This window comes from Sturnus vulgaris, chromosome 19 (genome assembly GCF_052056855.1).
Source record: "Sturnus vulgaris isolate bStuVul1 chromosome 19, bStuVul1.hap1, whole genome shotgun sequence".
Lineage (NCBI taxonomy): Eukaryota > Metazoa > Chordata > Aves > Passeriformes > Sturnidae > Sturnus > Sturnus vulgaris.
In genome coordinates, this window is record NC_142261.1 from 1,984,555 (window position 1) to 1,997,649 (window position 13,095).

Genomic DNA, 13,095 nt, shown 5'->3' on the forward strand with positions numbered 1-13,095 from the left:
GCTCCCACAGGGCTCAGGGGGTCCCTGTCACTTCAGGGGGTCCCTGTCACTTCAGGGGGCTGATGGTTGATAAAACATCCTGTGTGGCCCAAGGACGTGCTCTCTGCATTGCTCTTTGTGTCTCAGTGCCAGCTCTGATGGGGTGTGGAAGTCACCAGCTCTTGGGGACCCTCTCTTGCCTTGAAGGGCCCCACAGCCATCCCATTGCAGGTGCTGGAGGTGGCAATTTTAAGCTGATCACTAGTGTTGTCCTTGAACGAAGGAGTTAAAAGTAGATTCAGATACTTCACCCACTCTCCATTCCCCTGCCAATATTTGTGGGTTTGTGATCACATTTTCCTGTGATTTAAACCATTTCCTGTCCTGGGTTGCTGCCTGAAAGATGGGCGCAAACAAGAGGGAGCTGAGTGCACAGGTCAGGAGTAAAATAAAACTTTTGTGAGAGGTAAAACCCCATCAAAGCTGCCAGCAGAGCAAGTGCTCCCCTCCATCCCTGCCTCTGCAGGCACCTGCAGGGTTATCCCCACCCCACACAGTGGCAATCCCCGTGTGGCTGTAGAGGTGGCAGTGACAGACCAAGTAGAGTCTGGAACAGGCAGGCTTGGGGTTAATGTTCACTGTGATTAATGCTGCAAAAATACGGGAAGGAAACCACACATTTTAATGAAAAGCCTCCATCTCCTCCTTGCAGAAACCTGGCAATTAGCTGCCTTCAGCTGGTTATTGATGCCAGCAGAGCACAGTTACAGATCTGGGCCAGTGAAAGGCCCCTGAGCGATCTGGGCTCCAGATGTTGGCAGGTTTTGGCCGTGGGTCTGTCTTGGAGATCCTTGGATCTGATCTGCACTTTGCTACTTGTTGGTGGATGTTCAATTGGTGTGTCTTTTCTCCCATCTCTCCATCCGTGCTGCACATTAAAAGGCATTTTGTTGCTTGGGAGGCAGATAGGAAATCAAGATTTTGATGATTGTTCCAAGCAAATGATTCAGGGTCCTTTGACCAAGAGCAAAAGATGCTAAACTTCTCTGTTTTGACCAAGTTACACTTGGATGTTCACATCTGATCTACAACTTTTCCACAAGCTGAATTTGAAGATATTTTTTGTCTTTTCCTTGTTCTTAATATGTTTACTGCTCCAGAAGAGCAGCTTCTGCTCCATTGCCTGGAGGTGGCTGTTTCCATAGAAGATGGAGTAAATCCTCAGGGTGCTGGGAGACACCAGCCAGATGCATTAGAGCATCAGGACAGCTGCCAGGACAGCACAGGTTATATTCTGCCAAGGTGTAATTGGATGCAGATTTTCCAGAACAGCCTTCACCCCATGCAGATTTATCCATGATGAAAAAGCCTTTTGGCAGATCGCTGGAAAATCATCTGGGTTGTGATTCTATCCACAAATCCTCACTGCATCCTGGCTGTGTTGTGCCAAATGGAAACTGCCCCCATGTGAAGCTGGTTTGGAGCCTCATGGGCACAAGATGGCCTGGCTGTTATTGTCACAAATACCTTTTATAGCTTTTTTTTTATTGTTGTTGTTGTTGTTGTTTTTAAACGCTTCTTAGTGTGAATTTTTTATTCACAGCTGAATGTTTGCAAGTGTCAGTGAGAAGGCATTTGAATATCAGAAAGCCAGGATTCCTCGATTTCTCCACAGCTATACTCTCTGCCTTGCAACACTCATTTAATTCTCCCTTCTTGTTTGCTTTGCTGTTCAGCTGGGATGAGTCACGTATGCTAATAGAGCTGACTGGGGAGTTACCGGGAGAATTTCTACTCTTACTAAAATGTTACCGGTCTCTTATATTCATGGAGTTTTATGGCCTGTCTCCTATTCAGTACAGTTAAAATTAATTTCATGCCCCAGTTCATTCCAGTGTTTGCAGCTTCAAAAGCTTTTAAGTCCTATTTAGCTGCCTGGCTGTGCTCCGTTCCTCGTCTGCACGGTCCCTTTGGTTCACCTGTGAGTGCAGGCTTCGAGCAAACATGGTTAATTTTGTATGCTACATCTGCTGCGGGATCCAAGGCACCCTTGAGTGCTTTGTTCCAAAGGCTTGACCTACCTTTGATGGGACTGTGTCCTTTCTGTTTGAAATATCTGCGTTGTTGGAGAGAAGGGCTCTGCCACTCACTCCTCGAGAAAGGGGAGGGCAAGATAGCATTTAGTGCCCTCATTTCATAGGGATGGGGTGAGCTTTGCCCCTGTGGCTGGCTTGGCCCTTGCTGTTTTTCAAAGTGAGAATTTTTTGGCTTTGCAACAGACTGAAAAGTTTCTTCAAGATGCATCACAGCCCTGAGCACAGCTGGAAACCACGCGAGTGATTCTGCATCAGTTGAGGAGGCTACAAAGACCCCTTTTCCTACATTTTGATGAAATACAACAAATGCAGAATATGCTGGTGCACCAGTGGAGCACCAGTGCCTCTGGTCAAGGTCTTTATTTCAGTGCTTTGCCAGCTGGTTGTACAAGGATGAGAGCTGCCCTTCCCACCCTGCCACTGTAGTGACTCTGAGTATTCCCCAGACTCCAGCTCCAAAGATATTAACCTTCTTTCCTCCAAGTGTTTGAAAAATGACAAGATGTTGTTCACATGAGCAGGATCAATTACCTGCTGTCTGTCTGAAGAGATATTCTCCAAGGGGGCCTTCGTCTCTACGGCAGGAGATTCCTGCTCGGTCAGCCATGAGAAACAGCCCGGCAGGACTCTCCTCCCCCCTTTCCCAAAGCAGGCATCTTGCAATGATATTCTGTGAGACTTGTGTTTGAAAGCAAAATGGGAGCTTCCCTGAGCCTTGAAAAAGCAGACAAAAAGCAAAGTGAATAGCCCAGGGTTTGCTTTAAGCCTCCCCTTTAAGAACTTCTCCTTGCTTTACACTGAAATTCAGGACTGTTGGGGTGAAACCAGGCTGTGTCCCCTCAAGATGCTCAGAGAGGTGTTGGAGAAGCTCTCTGAATGTACAATTAAAACAGATGGAGAGCTTGGTGTGATCTGGGTTTTCTCACGTGCCCAGATCCAGCAGCAGCAGAGCTGAGTGCACTGTTAATATTTGCACATCTGGGTTGCTGTCTGCAGCTGAGAGCTTCTTGGGGAGAGGGCAGGAAATCTGCTTCTGCAGAATCAAAATCTGAAGTCAGGATTTTCAGAGAGGTTTCAGGGCTTCTGAATATCTTTTTGTTTTCTAAGTGCCCCCCCCAAAAGAGCAGAACATCTGTCTTCTGAAAATCTCAAACTGTGGCTTTCCAAATCACTTGTCACATTGGGAAATTTAAGTCATCTTTTCATTACTTGTTGTTTAGGGGATTTAGTAGCACTGGATTGCCTCTAAATTCATAGTTGAAGCCTGACATGTAACACAAATGTTCTTTCAAGCCCTGTCATTACTAATGCATTCTCTTTCAGGTCTTTTTATTAGTGCTTGTAGACATTTTCCTCATTAGAAATTCACCTAGCAGCTCCCTGCTCATCCCATTCAAGGTTTCTCATCTCTTTTATTCTCTGTTGGCATGCACCAAGGCAGCAGATTACCTAGTGATGAATTACTAAATGATAGAGACACACACTGCTACCTTCTGCTCCTTCCTCTTGCCAGTAAAAAGCCAATACTGGTTTTGGGGGGGACTATATTGCAACACTCGGGCTTCAGGGCAAGGCAGAGGTGTTTCTGGGCACCAACAGCCTGCCCGACTGTACAACCAGAGTTAGAAACCTCTGCCACTTCACCCTCAGAGGCACTGGTGGTGCTGGGGGTTTAGTCCATCCCAGTGCCCAAGGGCTCTGGGGTAGATAACTAAAGATCTGCTTGGCTTTTCTTCCCCAGAAAGTGTTTCTAAATATTGCAAGGAGCTGCTCTGAACAGCTGGCTTTCCAGAAGCGTGCCCTGCCTTGGGGTTAGTAGGTTACAGTGTGTTAGCAGCTGGAGCTGTGTGCTCCAGCCATTGCAGAGCAAGGCAGGGAATGAGTGCAGTGACCTGTGAGCAGGGTGAGCTGCTCCCTGCCCTGGCTGCAGGGAATCAGTGACTGCCCCGAGTGCAGCTTGGGGGCCTGGCACCAGCCTTGCACAGCAGCAGGCATGGCAGGGGGAGGACAGGACTGATGTGGTCTCCATCCCCTCTAGGCTGGTTTCACCTTGGAGCTTTCCTGCTGTGCTCTCAGGTCTCCTGGTTTGCAGATCTCTCTCTCATCTCCCTGTGCTTTATTTGGCTGGAGTTTCCTTGGTTTCCTGCCCTTGCCTGTGTGATCCATCTTGCAGTACAATGGCTTTGCCAGCTGCTCGCTGCCTCCTTCCCGTGGCTCTTTGCAGTTTGGTCCCCACTTTGTTTGCTCTGGCTGATGAAAGACGCTCCTGTGTAATTAAATACCCTTGATTAGTTTCGCTCGAATAGCAAACTTCCTTTCATCTCGTCTTGCACCGGTTGAAGGTGTCCCCAGGCTTGGCCAGGTGTGCTGCTGTGCATCAGCTCTTTGTGTCCTTTGGGAGCCTTGTCCCAGGGCTTTGGCAGCGTGGGTACACACGGCAGCGACACGCCTGCGTGCACCCACATCCTTCTGATAGCCCAGCCTCAGGAAGGATCCTGGCCAACTCCTTCCCGTGGACCTGGGCCAAGGAACTCAAAAGTCAGAGTTACAGGTTCTCTCCTTGACTGGCTCCATTGTGAGAGACATAAAACAAAAGCAACCTTGGGCCAAGGCAGTGAAGGTGGAAGCAGCCGCTCCCACAGGGCTGGCTGTGCTCGGCTCGGGGTGGGAGATGGGTTTCACTGGGCAGTTTTGGAGGCTGGCTCTGAGAATTGTGCTCCTGTTTGGGGCTCACAGTCAGGGCACTGGGGCAGAGGGGAGAGGAGCGTTCTGCAACACCAGGAAGTCAGGAATGGAGATGGGCTCCATCCAAGGGTGGGGATGTGCCATCTGGCAGCCTCCAAACCCCTGTCTGGGGCTCTGTGTCCATCCCAGCCTGCCCAGTCCTTGAGGACACTGCTGAGGATAAAACCCCACCCAGCATGCTGTGACAGCAATACTTTAAACTGCCCACAAGAGTCACTGTTGCTTTATCTGAGGAACACCCATTCCTCCTGCCTGGGAGCTGCCCGATTTCTTCACCCCTGTGCGCTCAGGTCTCCATCCCTGACGCTTCCCTTGTGCCCCAGAAAACCGCAGGACTCGGGCAGGGGAGGAGGAGAAGGGAGGAAGGCTGGCACTTTGCAGGGGCAGCCTTTGCCACGTGCCACTCCACAGTGGGTGTTTCCATGCCTGGATCCCAGCAGACATCCCTCACCTTGCCCTCCTGTGCACAGGTTGAGCTCAGCTCCGTGGTTTGCCCGGGGAGCCCAGCGTGTGCTGGGGAGACACGTGGCCCGAATTAACCTCACTGCAAACGGTTTCTAAGTAACAGCAGAACATGTAGCAAGATAAACTGTGAAGCCTATTTATATTTACCGAGATTGTATTAACCTTTGAAAGGTTGACCTTATGCAAAAAAAAAAAAACAAAAAAAAAAAAAAAAAACAAAGCAAAACAAAACAAAAAGATAAAGTGGCAGAAACATTCAGGGCATGAGGGGGTTTGTTGTTGTTTTGATCCTTTCACTCTTTGATTACTTGAGCCTTGGTGGTGGTAAACATACACTGGCTTTCAAGGCATTCCTGATTTTTGCAGCTGCAGAGCCATTAAGCCTTTGCCTGTATTCGCATTTTCAAGGTCAGCCATGATGCACAACTCAAGGCAACCCAGCAGCTGCATAAGAGCTGCTGATTTCCTTCATTTGCTCTCCTGTTTTCTAAGAACTTGTGCAGCAGATCCAGCAGCAGCAGCAGCATGTCAAAGCCCTGCATCACTCCTGGGTGGGGAGAGCAGGGATGGATGGATGGATTGATTGATTGATTGATGGATTGATTGATTTAGCTGGGCTGGCTCCAAGGAACAATCCATTACTTTTTTGGGGACCATCCCACAGATGCTCATCATTAGCACAACCTCAAAGGTTTCCTTGTGTTAGAGCTTCCATTAGAATTAGGAATAAACCAACGACAGAAATGTGTTTGTTGGACACAGTGACCCTCTGCAGGAGGGTTTGCTGCCCACTGAGGCACCACACGGTGCTGGGGCCACAGGGGAAAGCTCACTGTGTGTGATGGGAAGGGATGCAGGAGCATGTGAGGAGCTGCCAAACAAGTGCTGCAGGGATCTGTGGTTCCCAGGGCAGTGCTTGCTGTGGTTCCTGTGAGTGCCCATGCATGGTTCAGCAAGGAGAGAGTTTAAAAAGGGAAAAATGTTGATGCTTTCTGCCATGTTCTCCATTCCTAAACGTAGCCAGGACTGCCCTCAGTTCTCTCTAAGTGAGCTGGGCCCTCTGCCCCTTCCCAAACAATCCTGTTAGCTGGTAATTGTGCTGAGGGATTTACAAGGGCAGGAGGGTGGCTTTTCCCTTCCTGCTAGCCACACAGGAAGGGAATGAGGAAGCAGCAAGGGTGTCTCTTCATTCAGCTAAATCCCACAGAACATGCCTACATGAGACTGCTAAGCTCCTGATCAGTAATTACACACTGCAGCTCTGCCTTTAATCGGGATAAAAGACTTAAGGAAACTCCTTTGCCTCTGGTCTCTACCTTTTACCTAGAGATTTTATTGCTGTGAATATTAGCAACAGGAACAACCACAGGAGCTCAGCTCTGGGGCTCATGCAGGCTCTGGGAGCTCCTGAAGCCTTTTCAGCTCTGTTCTGCTTCTCTTTGAGCAGTTGTTTCCCGCTGCCTTTAGAAAGTAGAAAGAAGAAGAAAGCGAGGGAGTGTCTGGACAGACACTGGGGTGGTTGGGGTTGTGGTGGCCAGTTCCCCCTTGAGCTCCTAATTCTGCAAGTGGCTGAACTCTCCCGGCTGGCTGTTTGCAGCTCTGTTGGACAGGCTCCAAGGAAGCAAGAGGTCAGTGCTGCAAGCCCTGCTGTGATCCTGCCTCCTTATCAGTGCCTCAGAGCCCAGGGGTGAGCATGTGTGCACTGGCAGCCCCATCCCTGCTGACCTGAAGTGCTCAGGGTGGTCTCTGCTCAGGGGGTGCCACCTCCTGCCATGCCGAGCTTGGCCTGAGCCCCCCCAGCTCTTGGGCACCCACTGGGGTTTTGCAGAGCAGCGTGAAATCAATGAATTTCAGCCGTGACCCATTGATAGAGGCAGAGCTTGTGGTGCTGAGAGCACGGGGAAGGTTTGCAGTGGGACCTTATTAATTTAGTTCTCGACTTTAGTCCTGGTTTACCAACAGATGTGGGTGAAGTTCCCGGTCTCAGAGAGTTTGTTGGTCTTCCTCTAAGCTGGCTCGAGGTCTGAGATAAGAGCACTTGCTGTTCTCAAGTTGATGCAATTCCAAGTTAAGGTGGAAACGGTGCTGCACACTCTTTTGGGAGTGGGGAAAGCCAGGCTGGGTATTTTAGCTGCCTCGTTAATCAGATCTCATCTTTTTTTTTTTCCTCTCTTTACAGAAACCAGGCAATGCGGAAAAAGTTAATTTTATACTTTAAGAGGAGAAATCATGCACGCAAACAGTGGGTAAGTGATTCCCGTAGACCTTATTTTGTATGTATAAAACAGCGTAATTTATTATGTGAGAAAGAAAAGGATGATTTCCAGCAGAGAGGTGCTGGTACTCTGTACTCTGCCTGTTGCATTACTGTGGAATCTCTCCTGCTTAAAATAACATGTGAAGGAGAGGTCCCTGAGCCTGCTGCAGGCAGCACCTCCCACAGAGCAAACATGTGGGGCTGGCTTAATCACAGCAGAGCCCATCATTGATCTCAGAAAGCCTATTCACAGCATTAATGTCTGTTTTGTGAGTAATTGAACCCTAGGAGAGGTGTGAAACAAGCTGACTCTGCTTCCGGTAAACGGGTCTGAAGGCTGCTCTGCCTCCTTCCAGCTGACCACAGAGCAATGTTCTAGGAATTTGTGGTTTAAAAAATAAATAAATAAATAAATAAATTCAAGCTCTGCGCCAGTTTGTTTCTAGTCAGCGTTGCCTGCGAGAGAGTTTCAGTGACCTTTAAGGACACAGGTCTTGGTTGGGTAAGGGGCAAGGCAGGGCTGGTTATGAGGCTTCAAAGGCCTTTGTTGCAAAGTCTGCAGTTTTTAGAGGAGAAAGTTCAAGTGGGTTTCACAGAATTTGTGCATTTTCGGTGCTGACGGTTGCAGTCGTTCCTGGCAGGAGCTGGCAGGCAAAGCCAGCACAGAAGGGGAAATACCAGAACAGCCAATGGCTCCCAGCAGGAAGGTGGATTTTGCAGTGTCTTTCAGTGATGGGTGATTCAGTTCACAGGGCTTCACGTTTCATGAGGAAGATGTAAATACTGTCTGTAAATATTGTCTCCTGACTCGTTGTCTCTGTCCTGGGGCAGGCTCAAGAGCCAGTGTTAGTGTTTTGCCTTGGCAATGGTGCTGGTTTTGGACAGAAGTGACAAAACTGGGAGGAATTGTTGGAAAAATTCAAAATAACAAGCCTGGGAAGTGGTTTGAAGGCTGTCCCTTTAAAAGTAACTTCCAATACATACATTTCTGAGGCAGATATCACATTATTTTCTAATTTATTTTGAATCATTCTTTTCCTTCCTCATGCTTTTTTGCCCCTTATTTCTACCAGTATTCCAAAAACCACAGACCTTGCATTCCCGAGGAATAGTTATGTGTCCCATTAGTGTCCAAATATGTGCTAATTTAGATTTGTCCATGATAAAGTTTCTCCCAGGGCAAGGGGCTACAGGGTTTACAACTCCATCAGGATGTGGCAGGGCAGTCGGGTGCTGCTCTGGGCACCTCCCCTCCTGCAGCTGAGGATTTCTGCATGGTGGGAAGTGGGTCAGTGTTCCCTTCCTCGAAAAAGGGATTGCAGAGCATCATGTGGTTTTGTTGGAAGCAGGAGGGAAGTGCCTGGGAACTGTTTTCTGGTGGAAATGGCTGGTTACTGTGCTAAACCTGGAGTGAGTCGCTCTGTGTGAATATCAAGGAGCTGGGGGAAAAGGTTTAATTAGGCTGCAAGAGCACAGTTCCTAAAATACGACTTGCAGTAAAGTCGCCTGTCATGCAAAATAGGTGAATTTCTGCCAGCCAGTTTATTCAGTGTCCTTGAAAGGGGATTTTTCAGTTTAGGGAAGCATTTTGCCTATTCTACAAAATAGGCAACATACGGTTGCTGAATTTGCAAAGTGAATACATTTGCTGATTCTGTTTGCAAAATGGGTATGCTTAGCTATTTTTCTGCCTATTTTGTAGCAGACCCTATTTTTAGCAAAGCCCATCCACATGCCAGCGTTTCTTTCTGTCTCTTTTACTTTCTGGGGTATTGTTGCTGCCTGGGGCTGGCTGGAGCAGGGTCAGAGCTCGGTCGCTGCAGGGTCCAGCCCTGAGAGCCCCATCCCAGAGGATCCACAGGATTCCTCCTGTCTCCACTGAGGTCAGACAGCACAAGACATTTCATTGCCATGGGGGTGATGATGCAGAGAGGGAATAGTGAGGGGAGCTGTTCTGGGTGTGAGAGGTTTGTCTCCATCAGCCAAGGGAAGAAAACCACGGGGCTTGCAGAGGAATTGGACTGGTTCCTCCTGTCACCTTCGCTCTTTCTCCTCCTTCCAGAGAGCTGCTCTGTTCCCTGGAGCTGTGATGGGAGCGTGGGCTGCAGGAGGGCTCGGGCTTGGCACAGCCCACAAGCTGCCTTCAGCTGCTACGGCAGCGTTACTATTCATCCATTTTTAGATACACGTCAGGTCCGATTTGGCTCGCTCTCACTTTCTGCTGTGATTGAGAGGCTGATGGGGACGGGAGCACAGGGGGCACCCATGCTGAAAGCCAGCACAGATGGTTGCTCAGGGATGGACACACTTAGGGGCGCTCAGAGGAAGCCTGGAGAAGGAATAGATGCTTCTGTTCCTGAAGCGCCTGACCAGGAGCTTCTCCTGGCGCTGGAGCTGTGATGGTCTGAGGAGTTCACAGTGCTGTAAGGTGCCTGTAAATCTTGGCTTTTGAACGATGCAGGAGATTGCAGGGAGCCTGTGTCCCAGCTGGAGCAAAAAGCACTGGATGGGGATGCTGCAGCCCAGCCCAGCTGCAGTGGGGTTTGAAGTTTGCATGGTGGGGAGTTAAGGAAATGCTCGGCTGCTCCATTATGAAGCCATGCTCTGGAGGGCAGAGCTGTGCAAGGGGGAAGCTTTGGTACTGCTGCCAGGCTGAGAGGTGCTGGGGAATCAGCAGAGTGACGTTGATGATGCTCTTTCCATCTTCAAATGCCAGTTTCTTAAAAGAGGAATTCTGGATAAAGCTTTCATCGAGTTGTTCCGAGGAGTGGAAGAAAAGGAGGAAGAAGAGCCACCCTGCTGTCTGTGAAGCAGCCAGGGCCGTGCCAGGTGGCTCTGCTGGGGTGGTGGCAATGTGGGACCCAGCACTGGCTCATTCCCAGTGGGAATGACAAACCCTTGGGAGCCTCAGAGCTTCTCACCAGACCGAGCCCTCGTGCTGGGCTCTCTCCCGGCCGTGCCGCGGGCTGGCAGCACCGGGCACCAGCTTCATCAGCTTCATGGGGTATTTTTAGCTTCTTCCCAAATGTGATGCTCTGAAAGCAGGAGGATGTAGCAGATTTGCTGGCAGGGTGGGAGCTCTCGTTTTCAGGGGGCTGATGGCTTTGCTTTGGGAGAGGTGAAAACGCAGCAGCTGTGATTTTGCCAAGCTGCCGCAGGCTGTTGGTGTTACCTGCAGCTCCTCGCCCAAAGTGTGAGATACCCCACGTGGGCTTTTAGGGCATTTCAATTTCTGTTCTCCTTCCTTGTTTTTATCTTGTAGCTGTTTCCTTCAGCTCCTGATGAAACCCAAGCACCTCCTGTGCCTCCATGCAGGGCAGGATAGTCTCTGGCTCCAGGCATGCAAGTGGGAATTGATTTTTATTTTTTTTTTTCAGGGAAAGTGTTAATCTGGTCCAGCTCTAGGGCTTGAGGTGCTCTATCTGCCTCACATTATTGTTGAGGTGCCTCCAAAAGGCCAAGGAGATCAAAGATGTGTTGCTGTTCTTGGATTATTGCCAGGTTCAGGATGGACAAACCAAATCCATGTGCCAGGATTGGTGTGACATGGGCTGCAGATTACTGTGTATTTCCATTGGGTTGGGTTTTTTTTTACCTCTCCCAATTTTTCTTTATGGCCAAGAGCAAATGGGGTGAGAGCAAAGTGCATCTGGGAAGTCCTGCAGCCTCAGACTTCTGGTCATAGGGCAGTGGTGGCAAGAGAGGAGTTTATTTCTTTGAAATCTGGATTCCTGGTGTCTCTGTTGTGGTGCTGAGTGTCCTGTTGCTGAGCTACCCTTTCTGGAAAGCAGTGTCAGGGTCAGGAGTGACCTGGGGTTTGCCATTAGAGCAACATCTGCTTTCACTTCCTGATTTGGGGCTTGGAAGGCATTTGTCTGACACAAACTGAAACTCTAAAACCCCTCTGGTCCCCCAACTGCTTTCAGCTGAAGCTGGGCATCATCACTGATGATGCTCCCTCCCCAGCACAGGGCTGAATCACTGAATCAAGCACCAAGGTGGGCCAGAGGATGCTCAAACAGAAGCAACTCTGGGTAAGAGTCCTGGTTCCACCAGTCATGCTGGGTCTGAAAGGAAAGAGCCTGAGGGTACCTGATGGCCTGTTTTGAGAATTCACCCTTGGGTCGGTCCCAGGCCCTGGAGCTTGTCCACGTCCTAATAAATTGTATTTCTTGAAGCAACATGACTCATGCTCAGCCTGAGCAGCCATCGAGGGCCAGGCCTGGAGGAGCTGCCCTTCCTTCCCAGGCACATCTCCGAGCTCCCCCTCTCCCTCTGCCCTTTCAGGAACAGAAGTTTTGCCAGCGCTATGACCAGCTGATGGAGGCCTGGGAAAAAAAAGTGGAGCGCATTGAAAATAACCCCCGGCGCCGTGCCAAGGAGAGCAAAGTGCGGGAATACTATGAGAAGCAATTCCCGGAGATCCGGAAGCAACGCGAGCTGCAAGAGCGCATGCAGAGGTTAGAGGAGAAGCGGTAGGAAGGGGCTGAGCTGGTATCAGACAGCCTTTCTTTTTTCTTTGGGAATGGGTGTGGGATTTGCTGGCGGGAGGAGCGGGCTGGGGTGGCTCTCGGTGCCTTTTCTCCCTCTCTAGTCCAAGGCAGAAGCCAGCAGACATGAGTCTTGCTGCTTTTTCCCCAGGGTGGCTCAAGGAAGAGCCAAAAGGAGCAGAAATGTCAGGAATGTCAGACTGCCTGTCTCACCTCTCCTGCTGATCTCCCAGCTGGCCAGGGGTAGCTCCCTTGTGCCCCAGCTGGCTGGGACAGCACCAATTCCTGCCTTACTGGTGTGCCCGGATTAAGATGTACAAAACTTGCAGGTGCATTTGGTCATGTCGATGATTTAATACATGCACATGCTTTGGTGGGAGCAGAAACATCTGCAAAGGTTATTGGAATGATCACAGACGATATGAAGGGAGTGAAATTCCATCACTGGAAGGGATGTCCCCTGTCTCTCCCACCCTTTGTCCATTTTCCTCTCTTCATTGGAAGTGCAATTGAGGTCATGTTGTTTTCTGCCAGGAGGAGACACGACTTCATGATCTCCACCCTTTTTGCTGAAAACTCCCTGTCCTTCCCATTTCAGCCCTGGCATCTTGCCTGGGGTCACCTGATATGCAGAAAACCTAAACCCTTCTGCCAGCATCCTATCCTTGTGCCCCACTAAAACTGGGTGGGTTCAGACTTGCCAACTGATAGCTTTATTTTGTCTGAAAGAGAAAGGGAGAAATGGTGCTGAGAAATGTTTTAATTTTTTACCTGCTTAATAAGAAAAGTTGTAAGAAATGTGGCTGTTACTGTAAGGCAAAGATGTCCATGGATTCAATGGATGGATTTGATTTAAAACTTCCACAGCATTTGCAAACCAGACGTGGTGGCACAGTGCTAACACCAACACCTTTGTGCCACTGCTGTGGTGGGGTGAATAGGAGAAAATGTGGGGGAAGAGTGTGGTTGGGCATGAAATGTCCTTTTGTTCCAGCAATTCAGGAAGCTGACACAGGTAAGGAAAGTGGTTTGAGGCTCTTGACCTGCGAGCCCTAAACACAGG

At 49.5% G+C, this 13,095-nt stretch overlaps 1 protein-coding gene across 2 annotated transcripts in view; it reads left to right on the forward strand.

Annotated features, from left to right (window-relative positions):
- The window catches only part of NCOR2 (nuclear receptor corepressor 2), a 224,543-nt gene that overhangs the window by 131,860 nt on the left and 79,588 nt on the right, over nt 1-13,095 (forward strand). For both annotated transcript variants that reach the window (XM_088176263.1, XM_088176264.1), the window contains exons 9-10: nt 7,465-7,531; nt 11,830-12,017. In XM_088176263.1, the coding sequence (XP_088032389.1) occupies nt 7,465-7,531; nt 11,830-12,017 (255 nt within the window). The remainder of the gene's footprint in view (nt 1-7,464; nt 7,532-11,829; nt 12,018-13,095) is intronic.